Source organism: Acanthopagrus latus, chromosome 13 (assembly GCF_904848185.1).
Source record: "Acanthopagrus latus isolate v.2019 chromosome 13, fAcaLat1.1, whole genome shotgun sequence".
In the NCBI taxonomy this organism is placed as follows: domain Eukaryota; kingdom Metazoa; phylum Chordata; class Actinopteri; order Spariformes; family Sparidae; genus Acanthopagrus; species Acanthopagrus latus.
In genome coordinates, this window is record NC_051051.1 from 23,540,686 (window position 1) to 23,552,582 (window position 11,897).

The following is an 11,897-nucleotide window of genomic DNA, read 5'->3' on the forward strand; positions in this document are numbered from 1 at the left end:
TGATAATGAGATCAAGATACTGACAGTTTCCCTCTCGATCTGTGTCTCCAGTGGCATGCACTGACCCGGGAGGAGCAGGCCAAGTACTACGAGTTGGCCAGAAAAGAGAGACAACTCCACATGCAGCTCTACCCGACCTGGTCCGCCAGAGACAACTATGTAAGGACCGCTCCTCTTCCTCCTCTTCCTCTTGTCTCCTCTTCCTCCATACTGAGTGGAATATAAAAGACACCTTGACAACTTTTCTGAGATGATTTTTATTTTTTTATTTTTTTTTAAAAAAGCTGATTTGTGCAGAACATAACCAGGGGAATGTAAAAGATTTAAGTCGAGGAGGCACGCTCACTTTGTTAGTGGAGGATTGTGATTTTTATAACCTGGGAACCATCTCTAGAGTGAAGAAGTCATGTGGTTGTCTTACATTAAGAAAGTGATGTGATGTGATGAAAATATAATAATGCAATACATTTTTATTGTTTATTCTTTTCACTGAGATATTATGTTGTTACATAACTTGGAAGTTATTACTTACTAAAATTGAGTGTTTTGTAATTATTATATCAGTGATATTAATGATATTAGATTATACACATGATCAGTTATATTTAAAGAAGTTTTCACGTTTTAATTGAAACATCTTAAAAGACATAGTATTTTTAACATGATCGTTAAAACCTGAATTTCAGAGTTTCTTTTCTCATATGAAAATAAACACTGTTAAGTCCTTTCAAAATAAAAGACAGCAATGAGAGCTTTAGAGAGGCCCCTTCTGGTGTGCCCCATTTTTTCAGAAAATATTTCTACAGAAATCTCTCTCGGAGAGAGACAAACAGTTTTGATCCTGTTTGAATTGTGCCATGAACTACACGTCTGATGTTTGTAAATTTAAAACATGATTTTTGAAGTCAAGAAAGTTTTGTCACACAGATGATACAGATTTGTTTTTGACAGACATCATATGTGTAGTTCATGGCACAATTCAAGCAGGGTTAAAAAAAAAAAAAAAGATGTGTTTTTCTGAAATCCTCCGGTGGTCCACCAGGAAGGGCATGACTTCGCCTCTCTATCTGTACTTTGATAAGTTATTATATCATGCAGTGTATATTATTCTAGTAGCAACACACCCCACCTCTAATATGTTCCTAAAGGCAAGAAAAAATGATAAATAGAAACATGCGAATAGTAGAAACACCAACTACTTGACTTCTCTCTCTGGTTTGACTCCCTGTAAATAAAACCAAGATAAATGGAAGAATAGGATGAGTTTATGAAACCAGAACTTGGTGAACTGGGATATTCTCACCTCAGAGCTGAAGAAATTACTCCTACCTCTCTTACTGACTGCTGTCTCAACAACCTGCATGTTTATTGACCCCCTCCCCCCCAGACCTGTCAGTCAGACGTCATCAAACTTAACTTTTAGGGCATGAAATGATTAAATCAGTCTCTCAGATGTATAGGAGGAAGTCAGACCTGTGAGGTGCATGTGTTTGAGTCTAATGTTTTGGGGATGTGCTGTATCTGGGCTGCTGTGTGCCTCTGACTTGTCAGTTTGCTGTTGAACTCTTGCAGGAGGCGGGCCTTAGCGGGGTCGCAGGGGAAAAGAGTAAAGCTGATTGGGTAGGGACACGTCTTATGGTGGATTTATGCCTCTGTGGTGGGAAAAAAAAATGTGAAGCTGCATGAAAGGGGTTGTGGGTATTCCTGTGCAAAGTTTGCATGCACCTTCCAAAAACCTTAATGACTCACACACAACAGCATCACGGACAACATACGAGAAACAGCAGCTGCAAGAGCACATCTGATTGGTTAACTACAAATGTAATTCACCCAAGTCTTGCACATTGCCATGGTTATGTCTAGAAGTCAGTTTAACTGAAATTCACACAGAGGTATAAATCGACCCGTTTTGCTCAACTAACAGAGAGCAGGGCCGCATGGCTGGCCTCGCTGCCTCGCTGCCTGAGTTTCATTATTTTTTAATGGGCATCCCTTTAAAATACCTTCTTTTTTTTTTTTTTTTTTTAATTGTTAGACAATAGTGACACACGTTATGTCATGGTTAAACAGACACACAACCTTTTGCCACAACATTTAGTAGTGATTGTTCATCTAATACCTACAGGTTTTTAAGTCCATCCTGTAATGTGTAAATATTTTCTGCCAGAAATCGATGTGGAAAATGTGTCACACTCAGGTGAATTCAAGGCTTTGGTTGTACGAGAAGCTGCTTTTCAGTCCCTTTAGAGTGGAAACCTGTTTTACGCTTTTTCTCTGCTCTACTGTCTTTGTTTTCCGGGCAGGCATGACACACACACACACCATGTGTTATGGTGACACTTAACTTGGGCTGTGGTTTATAACGCGTTCGTAACATCTGAACGAGTGCTTCATGTCACAAACTTCTGCACGCTGATTCAGTTCTAATGTCATTCTTCATTTCGTTTTCATCTCCTTCCAACACAGAGGCTAGCAGAGCCGCACGAAGGGTGCGACTTTAATGAGTAGAGCTTTCAAAACAAAAGCCCAGAGTTATTTCTGAGCTCGTTTCTCAAATATGTTATAAACCAGAGCTCTGGTAAACTGTGATCATAAGTGGAGGTGCTTTTGCTGAATGCATGGAGCTTTGAGCATTTTCTAAGCAGCTCACATAGCACAGTGGATGGAGTTTGATTAGTTCATGATGAAGTACAGCTTTACATGTAAACATCATCCACATGTTGTGGCTTCACAGGATAAGTTCTTGTTTTTATGGTCTTTAACTTTAGGGAAATATGGCAGGTAACTTTTATACTGTAGGTTACCAAGTGAAACCTTTTTTGTGTTGTCAGTCCAATACCCAGTTCAAATTTTAAAAGAGACATATCATGCTAATTTTCAGGACAACAATTTTAGTTTTGATTTCCACTAGATTAGATTTCTATGCTTTAATGCTCTAAAAACACATCAGTTTTCTCATACTGTCCGGTGCAGCAGTCTCTTTAAGGCCCCTCCCCTCCTGAACACTCTGTGTCCTCTAATTGGTCAGCTCACACATGCCTGAGCCAGAGGAGAGCAGCTGTGCTAAATCAACTCTTATGTGCCAGACAAGTCGGAAGGCATGAATAATGCATTTGCATGACATGGTGATGTAGTGTGTTGTCATAAGGACACAGAATTAAAGGTGGAATTACTGTCGAGGCATTTCAGGAGCAGTAATTTCTGTAGGAGAGAGGAGCTTCTGTTTGTTCGGACTTTGATGCTTTCAAATTTCAAGAATAGAAATAAAACACAGAGAGAGAGGAAACAAATAAAAAAGCATAATAGGTCAGGAAATATCCATATTTTAGAGGCATGTAAAATTACTTTAATTACCAAATAGTTGTTGAGCATTTTTCTGGCAATGGACCAGTCAATTGGTGGAGTAATAATTGGAGCTTATAAAATGTATAAGATATAGAACAACTTATGTAGTAACATGAGCATTCAGAGCTTCAGACACTATATTTAAGAAACCCTCACTCACTCCTCGTCCCCCTCCCCACTTTGCCCTGGACCAACGAGCAAAACAGGAAGTAAAGTTCCACATACCGCCCCCGCAATTGTGGAGGGTTTCTCCTCCGAGTCACAAAAAAAGCCAACATATACTGTAGTACATGCACACACGTCGACACACACACACACACGTACGCCCACAGACACAAAGCTCACAGAAGGGTGCAGTTGCACGAATTGTTGTTGTAACCACATAGACAGTGCTGACAGCGAGTCGAGGAGGGCAGACATCGAAGCGTAGGCGGTAGAGCTCTGTACCCACATCCTTCATCTCACCCAAATATGAGGCCTCACTCCACCATCACCGGATCTGTGTGAACAACTCTGATGTTTACCTCTGCAGTCACACATTACAATCAGTCAGACAGGAGAGAAACAAATACAAATATGCAGACAAGATATTTGGATCTTTTTAAAAGCGTCATTAAACACGTCAGGGTTTCGAATCGTCTTTTGATTGAACACCTCTTGGTGACGACACATCAGGTTTTGCATGAATCGAGTGTATAATGACATTAGTGATACAACGTGTTTCCTTTTGTTTTTCTTTATCTTTCTTGGCTTTTTCTTGCTTTTGTAGACTGTTTTAAAGATGGTTGCCTGACCTGGTTGCTGCTTTCAACATTGCTTATGTTTTGAATTTTCAAATGGATTTACATGTCACAAATGAACCCCCATTTTTCATATTGTGCAGATTAAAAAAAAAAAAAATACAGTGTGGGACTACTTTCCATCATGAACACTCATTCTCAACATGTTAAGCTAACAGGGAAAGCACAGAGGAATCCAGAATTATTTGCATGGATGAAACTCAAGAGGAAATCAGTAATTCATTGGGGGGGTTGTGTTTTTTTGTTTTTTTTTCCCACAGGGCAAGAAGAAGAGGAGAAAAAGGGAGAAGCTGCAGGACTCCAATACAGGTAAACTGTCTTAATATATCTCCACTTGTCAGACAGATACCAGGAGAAAAAAGGAAAGGCTAGTGTTGAGAGGATTCAGTTGAGCTTGAAGATGCGTTGGCGCTCTGTAGCACAACATCTTGTTGTCTTTGAGGCAGGATGTGTCTCTAACGTCAAACCGCCCACCCACTCGGCTTTCCACGTAACCTAAATTATAAACATGGTGTACAAACGAAACGTCAGGTCCTGATCTTAACTGTTCGAGTTCAGAATGTCACGCATCATGGCATTTTCCCTTATCCTTCACCACCGAGGCAGTCAGAAACATTTCCCGTCACTTATCTTTACCAATGAGGAAGAAGAAAAAAAAAACAAAACACGTAGAAGTCTTCAGCAGATCATTTGTTGTAGTGTCTTAAATGTCCCGCAGGCAACTCTGTAGAAAGTGATGGATGTTAATAGATGTTAACAGTCAGCTGCCATCTTGCAATTTCCAAACTACGACAGAATAAATGACATGAAAAAAGTTGATATTTGGTACCGCAGGGGGAAGACTGACACAGATTGAGGATTTAATGATTTCATGAAGAGTGAGAGGAGGCAGACTTGGATGGGCTCTGCAGAAAAGAATCAGTATGTCTCAATGTATTTGGTCAACACCAGTCAGCTGTTAGCCAGTCAGTTAAAGAATGAGCAAACCGATGAGAAGCATGAATGATGCCAATAATCTAATCCGCAGTGTATTTTTAGTTATTCCTGAGATAAAGCGGTTCATCACTGTGTCAACAGTGTCGCAGCTCGGCTGTTCTCTCTGAGTGTCTCTTAACTGCCTGTGTCCCGGATGTCTGATGTGTTTCTTTAACTAAAGTGTGTGTGTGTGTGTGTGCATTTGTGTATGTTCTGGCATTTATTGATGTTTTGCTGTGCTGTAACCGGCTACTAACAGTTTGACCTGATGGCTTTCTCTGAACAAACTGCCCTGTCGGTGGTTTCTCCTGCCCTGATGAGCTCTCGTGTCTCTTTCTTTCTGTCTTTCTTTGTCTCTCCTCCTCTAACCCCCTTTTTTCCTCCTCCTCCGCTCCTCTCTGTTTTTTTTCTTTTTTGCTTTTCCTCCTTCTTGTTTTGTGCATGCTGTGCATTGTGCTCAGACCCGGGCTCTCCTAAGAAATGCCGGGCTCGCTTCGGCCTCAACCAACAAACGGACTGGTGCGGTCCCTGCAGGTGGGTACCGAACATCCACCCCTCCCCCACCCGACCCGCTCCATAGCGCCACGCTCCACATTTCTGCTCCCATCCGTCCGTCAGTGCATCACTTCCCCCTGATGGAGTCACAGTTATTCAAACATTTTTTCAAAGGCAGAGCTGCTCTGGAGGTAGTAATGATCTTAATCGGATCAAGTTCACAAGACGGGGTCATTTTAGTTTCCTCCTGTCTTTCCTGCTTTTCTTTACTACAGAAGAGATTCCCAACCCGCTGACGGTTAACTCGGCCAGTGAGATTAATTCTGCCTCGAGACGTCTCTGCCTCCAGAGAATGTTTGAGAATCCAACCTGAGCTCTGCATGCTGCCTGCCACTAACTTTCTCCTCTGTTGCAAGTTGAAGCATTTTAACCCTAAATACGTTTCTCTATAGTCACAAGAGAAACACAGTATAAACCCTTTAAACGGTCGTAAAAAGTGTCAAAACATCCCATAATAAAACTTACTGCAGTATCAGTGTCCAGTGATGACAATTCTAAGAATCAGTGTTTGACAACCTGAGAATGAAGCTCTTTCTCCAGGAACATCAGGCTCCATGTTATTCTAACCAGCTTCAGGATTGCTGTTCCAGGATCAGTAATGTCTTCAGCTCCAAAAACCTTTGACTTTGGGTGATGCATCAGCGTGGATTTTCCCCCCATTATTCATTGTTATTTTCCTGTGACATGTTGCCTTAAAGGTCAAAGGTGGATAAGGATCCTCACTGCTGTCAGTGTGCTCTGTATCTAAACTTAGTGTAGTTAAAGGGGAATAGCACAGAATAACAAAGCTGTCAGTATTTGCAGAGCGGTTCGATGGTATTCAAAACAGCAGCATACCTGTATATTTCTCTGCTTCCTGCTGATCTGTTGATTACAGAACACCAAAAAAATGAGGCTTTTCATTGTTCCTGGCAGCTCCAAACGTGCCGACAGATTTATGAATTCACATGAGTTTGTGCCGTTAAAATGCCCAAAAGTCAGGCATTCCTACAGGGAAAAACATTTAACTTTATTACTGCAGCTTGTAAATTCATGTCATGGCTGGAGCTCTTCTAATAAGCAGCCAACATGAAGCCATTACAAACTCCTTGAGTTGGATCTCTTACATCATCGGCAGTCATTAATACCAATTTGCAAGACCTGTGTTGTTAAAGGTCAGCAGTTAAATCTTCTTGTTCCAGTTTGGTAGCAGAAGAAGTTGACGAAATGTTGCAGCAGACGTGTTTCTGTCTTGTTTGTGATCATGAACAAAGCTGTTCCCTCATGGAGCGTGCTCGTGAGCCAGCTGGAGAAGCTTTTTATGAGTGCTCAGGGTACTTGAACACTAGATTAATAACAAACTCTGTAAACCAAGTTCCCTGTTTTACCCTCACAACTCAAGGTGCATTGATGCGCGACTTAATTCAAGTATTTTCATGGACTTATTTTCTCAGAATTCCAACAATCTCAGCTCTGTGTCTTTTGTAATAGCGCAGAAACATTGTAAAAATATGATATAAATCATGAGAAACGGGCCTGTCACCACGTCGGACTGACTCTGTTTAAGTCACAGCGGGGTTTTACAGTAGACGACAGACGAGCGCGTCGCTGCAGGAGTCAGGGATCCGTGTGGTTCTGCACAAGAAGCTTCTACCACCACAGCACTGTAGTAACCCCGTCGTCTTCCCCACCATCACGTCATGGAAATCTAAGTGTGTGTGTGTGTGTGTGTGTGTGTGTGTGTGTGTGTGTGTGTGTGTGTGTGTGTGTGTTTCGGTTTGATAGAACAAAGGGGGGTGAATGTGGTTTAGAGCAAATCCTTATCACCACAGCTCAACACACACACACACACACACACACACACACACACACACACACACACACACACACACACACACACACACACACTCTCCCTGCAGCTTTGCCTTCTGACGGCATTCTCATGCCCATCTGCTTTCAACTCTCTCCATTCATGCGATGTGGTAACAGGCGCCTTTTGATGGTGAACTCTGACATTTTAGAAATCACTTTCTATCGCACTCTTCCTCCCCTCTCTCCCTCCGTCTCTCTGAATATGGCCTCGCGCCTTTCCTTGCGGTTAAACCTGGTGACTCATATCATATTCTGGTAATGATCATGGGATCCTGTTAACTGCTTTGATGCTGCGCTCGGCGGTACACAAGTCTGCTTTTAAGTTTGACACCTCACAAAGCACGGCGTGTCACTCCCGGCTGCAGTGTGTCTGGTGCAAACTGGGAGAGCGGTGCACTAGGGGGTGGACAAAAAAAACAAAACACCTGACTTGTACTACTTTCGGTGTACTTAAAATGCGAAGGACGCCGCCATCGCCATGACACCGTTGATGTTTGAGTTCACTGTCTCACATTAATAGAACTAAAAAACGAAGAGAAGACATATTGTGATTAAGATGTGCTTTTGAGTGGTATCCCCTGCTCTTAAATAATGAAATAGCTCAAGATTTGGGGAAATGCGCCTATTTTCTTTCCTGACAAAAATGAAAAGGATCATCATCATTCCATCATCAAGTCTCCGTGCTAATTGTAGCTTAGCATTTAGACTGGAAGCAGGAGGAAACGTCTCCTGACTCTCTAAAGTATTCAGATTTCACAGTTTACGCTCTTCAAGCATGTTCCTGAGCCGGCTGGTGTATTATTTTTGAACACCCAGAGTTGTTAAAGTAAAACAGGAAACTTGGTTTGCAGAGTTTAGTGTTGCTGAGTGGCTGTGTATCCAAATTGATGCGATTCAAGTGTTTTTTTCCCCCCCGACCTTTTCTCAAAATTGCAACAATCCCAGTTCGTTTTCCTTATAAAATTGCAGAAACGTGGTCATAAATCATCAGAAACAGGCCTGCCACCACGCCTTGATCTCAGCTTAGCATTTTGCCTGGAAGAGGAAGCGGCGAGATCTCCAAAGTTCTAAGATACGTGTGCCAACACCTTCAAAGCTCACCAATTCACATGTTACGTCTCGTTGGTTTATTTGGGACAGAGACCGACATGTAAAAAAAACCCACAATCTGTGGATTTAGAGTTAGTTATGTACTGGAACTATTTAACAAGGGCGTCTGTGCAGCATCTCCGCTGGTTGCCCGGCAACCCTGAGGTCACAACAAAACTCCAGGGAGTCACAGAGTTGTTCGCCGAGAGCTTGTTCCAGCACGTTTCTCCCACTTAAGTCACAAATTGATGCTTTTCCATTCATGGTTGTGCACATTTGAAAGTAACGAGAGGCAACATGTTAGAGAGTGAACCATAGAGGTGATGTAGGTGTGATGATGGCCATGAGAATGATATTAACATCTCTAATGTCATTTTTGGCAAAAAAACAAAAAGCAAGTAGGTCCTTCTATCAAAAATGTTGCAATACCCCTTTAAAGAACACCACTATTAAATTATGTTTGAAGATGGTGACAGTCATAGAAAAGTCCTCTAATTTGACTAAATCTAGAAAACCTTTAGTCAGGGAATGTGTCTGACACTAATCCTGCTCTGTGTTGGTTGTGATCATATGTCTCCATGTTCATTGACATCGGTGTGAATGATGCATCTTCACTGAAGCCTGCTGACGTTTACCATCCACACTTTATTCACAGATAACTCTCTCTGACTGTCCCTAGGAGGAAAAAGAAGTGCATTCGCTACCTTCAAGGAGGAGGCTGCCCCAGCCCAACTTCTTCAGATTTAAGTGCCATAGACTCTCCCCCCTCCCCGTCCCCCGCCCGCCACCGTCTGTACCAGCACCAGCACCCCCTCTCACCGGGCAGCTCCCCGCCGCCCGCCTCCCCGTCATCGCGCCTCCCCTTGTCTCCGCCAACAAACACGCGCTCGCAAACCCGCTTACCCCTGCAGCAGTCTGCCGGGAAGCGCAGCGACCTCCGACACACTGCAGCCAAACACGCCCACGCACACCTGGAACTGTCCGGCAAGCAGACGCACGGCTCGACGACGGCGCTGTCGGCCGCCAAGGCCGCAGGACTTTCTCTCAAAGTGCTAACAGAGACTCAGTGATGACTCCGGCCTGCTCACACCCCTGATACCCTGTTCACCTCCACAGCCATGAAGATCATCTCCCTCACCTGCCTTCATTCTCACACTCTGGGTGGTGTGGTGATGAAGGTGTGGTGGTGTCCCTGCTACTAGATTGACCCCAGAGTAAGAGACCATCTGTGTCTCAGTTCAGAGGCTGGATCCTCTAAAGTCACCATTTATACACCAAATATATCCTTTAAGGATGAGTTCACACAAAAATGAAAATCAATCCAAAGTCATTATCTACTCACCTACATGCTGATGGACAGCTGGGGGAAGTTTCGGGGTCCACAAATCATTTCTGGAGCTTCACGAAAAAAACAGGGTTGCAGCGTTCTCCTAAACAGCTGAACTTTAAATGACCCCATACAACTTGTCCTGCGTCAGGTAGGTCTTCAGAAGCCCAGAGATCTCAAAATGATTTGATCTCCCTCAGCTGTCTAGAAGAACAGAAACATTTGTGGACTAAGAGACTTCACCTGACTTTCCATCTGCATCTGAAGATAATGACTGAATTGAGATTTTTGGGTGAATTTATTTTTAAGAGGTCAGTGAAGCCTCCTTTAAAAATGTACAAATCCTTAATCGAGATTTCAGGTGGTCACGTTGGTGTCCCAGGTGTTTTTTATAAGAAAGACTTGTGGAGGGACACTTGGGTCAGTAAGGCTACACTGTCATTTGGAGGAGACGCCTCTTGTCTGGAGGATTCAGCCCCTGAATTGTTGACAGTCACCATGAGTCCCAGTTGTTCAGAGGCAGAGTTTGATCTGAAGCTGAGAAATCAGCAGTTCTTTGGCTCCATCTGCTGCAGTTAAACTCAGTTAAAACAACTCGTGTTTCTGCCTCCTGAGAGATGATTCCACAACTCTAAAGCCCCCTCGGTGCTCCTTTTTTTTTCTTCTTCTTCTTTTTTTTGGAAGCTGACCCCGAGTTTTGACCTCCATGACAATCACAAAGGAAATGTATCATAAAATGAGCTCTTAGCAACATCAACACAGACAGAAAAGTGAGGCAGGGAGAGGTTCTGAGAGGGACTGATGCTGCAGAAGATGCTTCAGAGGTCACAGTATAGTGACACACACACACACACACACACACACACACACACACACACACACACACACACACACACACACACACACACACACACACACACACTGACTCCACTGTCACTCAAAGCCTGCCTGACCAGCAGAAGCTCAGGTGTAAAGACAGGGACAGATTGACTTCAGCTTCAATCCATTTCCAAATATTTCCAGAACTGCCTGTGCATCCCCTTTGACAAAGGAATAAAACAAATCAGCAGGTAAAAAAAAAATCAGAATTACATTTTCCTTTTAGGCACTTTCAGACAGTCAAACTCCTGCTACATCACCTTTACATTTGTGTTCTGTTTTCTCCCAGTTTGGGGTATTTTTATATGAATCTCATGTGATTTTTAAGGTCAGATGTTTTGCCGGTGGGGAAACCCTCAGAAAAAACAAGAGGGGTTTTGTTGTTTGTTTTTTTTTTACGTCTCTGTTCCCCGTTTTCCTTCGACTGAACATTTTTGCAGCTCCGTAAACTAATCTGAGACCAAATGGGTACTATTATATTGCATTGTGTTGTAAAGTTTTATAAATGTTGGAATTCCCTATTATAATTAAACTTTTATATGTTTTTATGTAAAAAAAAAAAAAAAAGTTAAATAACCACAAAAAAAGGATTCTATTAGTTTCTACCATTCTTACAGCAATACATTTTGTGTGTCCTCTTGTGCAGATTTTTACTTTTCCTTGGTCACGTGTTACTGACTACAGCAGCGTTCAAATGATATCTTGTGTTCTCAAATTTGTGCATGTTCCAACTTCAGTGTAACAAAAATAGATTTTGACTTTAAAAAAAGGCTTTAATTCACTGTTCTACTTGCAGCTTCAAACTCGGCTTACACAAACCGGAGCCTGAGCTTGTGTACAGCTGAGCTGGTTTCCTCCAGCAGAGAGAGCTCTTGTGCTAGAAATAGCTTGTTTCATTTGGGGCTGTTCACACCAGTAGGGGCGACGCCTTGAAGATGTCTTTTGTATTTTTTAAGCCTCGAACGCCTCTGATGTATTACTTGTTCTTTTTGTTTGATGTATTAAAGTGTTTTGAATATCTTGTCCATGTCTACTGTAGTTGAGATGGAAGCACATTTCAAGAACAGTGTCCCAAA

The 11,897-nt window shown here is 42.5% G+C and overlaps 1 protein-coding gene across 4 annotated transcripts in view; it reads left to right on the plus strand.

Moving 5' to 3' along the window:
* The window catches only part of tcf7 (transcription factor 7), a 119,993-nt gene extending 108,149 nt beyond the window's left edge, over window positions 1–11,844 (plus strand). For 3 of the 4 annotated variants that reach the window (XM_037120109.1, XM_037120110.1, XM_037120112.1), the window contains 5 exons: window positions 52–159; window positions 1,573–1,620; window positions 4,406–4,454; window positions 5,582–5,654; window positions 9,295–11,844. In XM_037120109.1, the coding sequence (XP_036976004.1) occupies window positions 52–159; window positions 1,573–1,620; window positions 4,406–4,454; window positions 5,582–5,654; window positions 9,295–9,685 (669 nt within the window). In that variant the 3' untranslated portion in view covers window positions 9,686–11,844. The remainder of the gene's footprint in view (window positions 1–51; window positions 160–1,572; window positions 1,621–4,405; window positions 4,455–5,581; window positions 5,655–9,294) is intronic. The other variant, XM_037120111.1, reaches the window with a different exon arrangement.
* Window positions 11,845–11,897: the final 53 nt, after the last annotated feature.